The 5871-nt window shown below is 36.9% G+C and overlaps 2 protein-coding genes across 2 annotated transcripts in view; both read right to left on the reverse strand.

Annotated features, from left to right (window-relative positions):
- Positions 1-6: 6 nt before the first annotated feature.
- On the reverse strand, positions 7-3975 carry LOC118753032. Its single transcript, XM_036487880.1, has 2 exons — positions 3753-3975; positions 7-752 (listed from the first exon to the last, which is right to left on the reverse strand). Exons 1-2 carry the CDS (start codon positions 3889-3891, stop codon positions 76-78), a joined length of 816 nt encoding a protein of 271 aa, XP_036343773.1. The 5' UTR covers positions 3892-3975; the 3' UTR covers positions 7-75.
- A 122-nt stretch (positions 3976-4097) lies between these two features.
- The window catches only part of LOC118753031 (diphthine methyl ester synthase-like), a 2528-nt gene continuing 754 nt past the window's right edge, over positions 4098-5871 (reverse strand). Inside the window, exons 2-3 of the mRNA XM_036487879.1 lie at positions 5752-5794; positions 4098-4426 (exon numbers count right to left, since the gene is read on the reverse strand). Of these exons, the coding sequence (XP_036343772.1) occupies positions 4174-4426; positions 5752-5794 (296 nt within the window). The 3' untranslated portion in view covers positions 4098-4173. The remainder of the gene's footprint in view (positions 4427-5751; positions 5795-5871) is intronic.

Consider the following 5871-nt stretch of genomic DNA (forward strand, 5'->3'; position numbering starts at 1 on the left):
TTTCTTTTGTCGACTTAGACGGTTATTGCTTATGACAACAGATATATCGCTACAATATGTAAATTTATAAAATACTTATTGTTCGACAAAAAATATTTCCTCAGGCTTGTGAAAAACGTTTTGATTTTGGTCGAATGGCTCAGAAGATACATCATCTGGCGAAGTAGAAGGAGTAGAACAGGTCGGGTAGTACAATTGACTTGGATTTGGTCTGAAAACAGAGTTCCCTGAGCGTTCCTGCTGAAGCAAAATCTTCTGTAGCTCAACTATTGTATTTATGCGGAATTGCATGAAGTTTTCGTCGCTCAACTTGTTAACATCCGGCATCAAGCTTAAAAAAAACATTCGCCGACCGTCATCCCGTCCCTCATCACGTCCCTTCCTATTCTCCCTTGATTTTACTATTTCCATTACCGCCTCAGCAATATCGCCATCACCCTCTTTTTTTCTTTTTCTTGCCTTAACACCACTTTCTACTCTTTGTGACGTTTCCGGAATCGGGTCATAAGAATTTTCCTCCGTAAATACCTCTACCTCTTCGCTTTCAGTAAAGAGGTCCACATCGCTGTATAAAACACTGCTTTCATTTCCGGCCGAATGCTTTACAGGCCTTATATATTGTAGCACAAATTGTAGGGAGTCATGGAGATAGTACGGTTTTTTGGCTTTCGCGCCAGAACCACTTGGCGGTGCTTTTAGGCTGCGAACAAAATTGTTACGAATGTTTCGCCATTTCTCTTTGCACTCACTAACTGTAAAATAAATAAAAAAAATATATTAATAAAATTAGTTTTCTTCAATTAAAAAAAAAATACTTTGAAATAAAAATTTTCATTTATTTTCAGATATTTAGCTACTGGATGTACCTTCGCTGCACTTGCGCTGCACTTTAAAAGGGGCGAGCGGACAATCGGTGCGATTGTTGAAGAAACAACCAAGGCAGTGTGGGATGTTTTAAAAGGTGACTATATGAAAATGCCCGATCACCAAGGATGGAAAAGAATTGCGGACCGTTTTTACGAGTTGTGGCAGCTACCTAATTGTTTAGGTGCGATCGACGGCAAGCATATTCGGATAGAACAATTTCCGAATTCTGGATCAGCAAATTATAATTATAAAAACTTTCATTCGATTATATTGCTTGGTTGTTGCGATGCGGATGGGCTTTTTACATCGGTGGAGTGTGGGTTTGCAGGTCGTAATAGCGATGGAGGAGTTTTTCGCATTTCCGAATTCCAACATTGGTTGGAAAGAACGTGTGATATACCGTCGCCCAAAGAATTACCTCTCGATGAGAGTGGAATAAAATTTCCGTACTATTATGTTGCAGACGCCGCGTTTCCACTGAGAAAGAACATTATGCGACCATATCCGGAACGAAACTTGGACAACAGAAAACGCATATTTAACTATAGACTGAGTCGAGCGCGAAAAAACATCGAGTGTACTTTTGGTATGATGACACAAAAATTTCGAATTTTTATGTCACCTATTCGCTGCAAAAAATATTCGACCATCATATCAATTGTACATTGTGCTACAGTTCTACATAATTATATACGCCAGAAGGACGGTGTGTTATATTCCAGACAGCTATTCAATAGTGCCAACACGCGGCCTTCAAACGCACCAATGCGTTCGGATGTTGTGGCCACAGAAAATTCATCTCCACAAATTTTAAGAGACTATCTGTCAAACTACTTTTTGTCGCCACATGCAGCTCTGCCATGGCAATGGAAATATTGCGTTTAATAAATGTAATAAGTGCAATTTTTAAGCTACTAAGCTACTTTTATAAAAAAAAATAAATAAACAAAAGACATGTCGAATTTTCTAAAATGAAATAAACACACTTTGATTCTTTTACGAAATTTCGGAAGAAAATCGGTAAAGCAATGAAAATAATGCTGCTATGTGAAGAATTTCTTGCAGAATTTTTTTTATTTTTCGTACAGAAATTTCTTTACGAGTTCGTGTCAACCACCTCTATAATTTTCTTTGAAGATTCGTAAAAAAATCATTACAGAAATGAGATACTCCTAAAGAATTCGTTGTAAGTAAGCTATAAATTTAAGGTTTTCATAATATTCAATTATATTTCAAAATCCAATTTTTAATGTAACATTTGCATATAAAATACATATAAAAAGTAAGTAATGTGATTGAGACTACTAGTTGGTAGATGCAGAATGAATTTGCACTTTAATAATTTTTGTAATAAGAGTTTCTGATCGTAATAAATGGGTTTTTTTCAGTTTGATTGGTTTTTTGTCAGATTTTGGTTGGTTATTTTTTTAATAAGTGGCAACCGTGGTTTATGTTTATGAAAAGGAGGGAATTTTCTTCAAAAATATTTTCGAAAGAAAGCTTTCTTAATCCTCTCTGATTTGATACCCATATTAAAAATTTCAAAACTTAGATGCAACTTTGCAGAATTGTTATAAATTTTGCACAAAGTCTGAAACATGCATTTATATGGTTTTTGTTAGATATTGAGCTATACTTTATAACAAAATAATAAATATTAAATAACCAAAAAAAAAATAGGCAACATTTATTAAAATGTATCTATGTATATATATGTATATGGGCAAATCTAAAAAATAGGTAACCTTTGTGTTATTTAGCTTTATTTTCATTCATTATTTAGCTTCATTTTCATATTTTATCTCAGTGATCTAAATATTTATTCCTCGTCTAACTTTTGAAGCACTTGATGAAAATGAATTACACTTATATTTATCGATGTAGTAAGAGATTGCGAATATAATCATATATAAAACATAGGTGTGCCCACAAATTAAAAACAATAAACTTTTTGTTTTGAAAGTGTACCTGTTTTTTAGATTTGCCCATATGCAAATTAATTTAAATATGTTATATTTTATTTCTGGCATGAAAAAGAGCTTCTCATAAAAATACAATCGCCGTTCGGAGTCGGCGTAAAACTGTAGGGCCCTCCGCTGTGTGTGACAACATCAAGGCGCATGCCACAAAGCGTATGAGAAGCTCGGCCAAACACTAACATATGTGTAAGCGCCAATCTATTATTATTATTATTATTTTATTTCTGCTCTCATTTCGGTAAAGCACATGTCAGTACTCTAGCTAAATGCTTCCAAACGTATGCGTCAAGAGAACTTTAGTTTTATAAACACGAGTTTCGAAGCTCTTCAAATAAATAAAAATGAGTTTGAAAGTATACAAACCCCACCCATTAGAAAGATCACAATCCAAACTTTAAGAAAAGGCATCCTTTCCCCCTCTGACTCCTTCTCAAACCACCGAAATCCAATTTCAAAATGGAGTTAAATTAGCATTTCGACGTAGAAAATGTGAACTCGGGTTATGCCATCCACAGTATTTTTGCGCAGAACACCTTCCACATTGGAGGCCCTAGGCCGCGTTGAGAAAAAATAACCCTCATCAGTCCAACTCCGACTGCTACTAATGCATATTTCAGAAGCTGGTCTGAAAACAATTTTATTGGCGAAATTGGACTGCCCATCGGAGTGATTGCATAAAAGCTAAAACCAAATTTTCATTTATAGATAGCAACGCAATCTCAATAGAGTTGTTCACTTGCAACGCCACACACTATCACTTGAACCCACTCTACCCACGCCCAATGCTTTTCCCGTCGTTGTCCGATATGCGACCTGATAGTATATTCGTGCCCAGGAAAACCTGGTAGGTGCTTACGGTAACCGGCAAGTTTATTAATTTAATATATAAAGAAGATAAGGACTCACCTGGCCATAGCATTTGTTGAGACACCTCATTCCAAGCCCTTTCCGTAACATCCTTCCTCGAATACTCTTGAAGAGTGTTATTGTATAAACACGGGTACGTTTCTATTAATTCAACAAATTTTATGGTTGAATCGCTCATTTTTTTTAATTTTTCACAAAATATAAGAAATTTTCCTGAAACCACACCAATTTGAAACGCAAGCAAAACGATTAGTGAACGACATTGCTGCACGTAATCGTTTTTGCTTTTTCCTTGATTAGTCGATAGCTAGCCGATAACGACAGGTGTGCAGACCGCCATTAAAAAACATTTGCTCGGCTCAGAATTGGAAGGCGAGACGATAACGAAACTATGATTACACGACAAATGTGCAGATAGCCTTATTCTTTGGCTTTCATGGCCAACACGCGCCAATCCGACTCATAGCGATAGTTCATTTAGAATAGTATTTCGTTCCAGTGCATCTTTCTTCTCAACAATCGACATCAAATGCTGCGCAGCTTCAGCTACTGACATAAAACGAGGTGGCTGATACTCCTTGATGTGCAGCAAGCATAGCGTGTGCATATTATGCAGCCTATTTAATTTAATTTTGTCATAAAAACTATCTAGTTTCCATGTCTCATCCCAGTATGGTATCGACACAGTTTCGCCAAATTTATAAAGCTGTGGACTAGGGCTGATGATACCCGGGTACCCGGTTACCCGGGTATTACCCGGGTGCCCGGGTACCCGGGTACCCGATTACCCGGGGCTTTTATTACCCGGGTAGTCGGGTATTACCCGATTTGCCCGGGTACCCGGGTAATATACATATGTTGGTGCCGGTTAAACGAAAACACCCGGGTAATTTTTCAGTGAGAAAATTTTTTTTTATAATTATTTTTTTATGTCTAGAGTGTACGCGACTATGTACACCTAACCGCTTGCCTGAGTAGACGGAGACAAGAAAAGTAAATTAAAACATTAGTTTCTGTACTTAAATTCAAACTTCTAATTTTTGTAAATGCATATACATACATGCATGTGTACATATGTATGTATGTATGTATATTTTAAAGAATATTAAATATTAATATTTTAAAACAGGGACTGAGAATGAAATGTATGATCGAAACTAAATGCCATTGTCGTAGTTTTGTTCCCAAGAACGCGTCAAAACCAAAACCAAAATGAGAACAAAACTGACGAGAACGTTCTCATTGGGAATTATATAAGAACTAAACCCTGTGGTAGGCCACTGGTACAAAAAGTAAGGTGACAAAACCTTATGCTATTCATTCACCTAAAGATTTTGTACTTTTATTGTATCAGCTTGTTCAAATTATAGTTTCTTTTCACATAATATTTAAAGCTTTTAAAATCACAATTATTTAATGAAGTTTCCTTAATACGAGAAGTAGGTTGATGAACGTATTGTTGTGAAATAATTGTGGAAGAAATTTTAAAATTTTTTTCATTCCAACACAAAAATTACCTCAACTGTCGGTCATCGTTTAGATTCGCAGGTGGGTGTGTCTCAATAATTTTATTTGTTCCCGATCCGATATCTGTACGTGCATTACCAACTTCGTAAATATTAATATTTTAGACATGCCTAAAACAAGCTGGGTTTGGAAGTACGCTTGTGTGATGAATGACGGATTTGTCAAGAGCAATGTATGTGTTGTATATTATAATATTTCCCCATATGGTATGGAAGATTCTTATAGATTTTCCCTATGTACGTTCGTTTGCGTTATATAATCGTAAATGCGTTTAATTTTCACCTCTCCAGATTTTTTCGGGTGCCCGGGTACCCGGGTAATTACCATACTGCCCGGGTACCCGGTCTACCCGGGTCTACCCGGGTAATAAAATACCCGGGTACCCGGGCTACCCGGGTAATTCAATACCCGGGTACCCGGGCTACCCGGGTAATTCAATACCCGGGTAGGGCTTCACCCGCTACCCGGGTACCCGGGTAGCTCATTACCCGGGTGAAATCATCAGCCCTACTGTGGACCACAACACCCAATAGCATTCATAATGGACGGTCGGCCTAAGAAGAAAAACGTGTTACATAGTCGTTAGTGGCATAGGACAAGCAAGAAATACTTACCACTTCATTGAATTTTT

Source organism: Rhagoletis pomonella, unplaced genomic scaffold, assembly GCF_013731165.1.
Source record: "Rhagoletis pomonella isolate Grant_MI unplaced genomic scaffold, Rhpom_1.0 Rhpom_scaffold_02058, whole genome shotgun sequence".
In the NCBI taxonomy this organism is placed as follows: Eukaryota; Metazoa; Arthropoda; class Insecta; order Diptera; family Tephritidae; genus Rhagoletis; species Rhagoletis pomonella.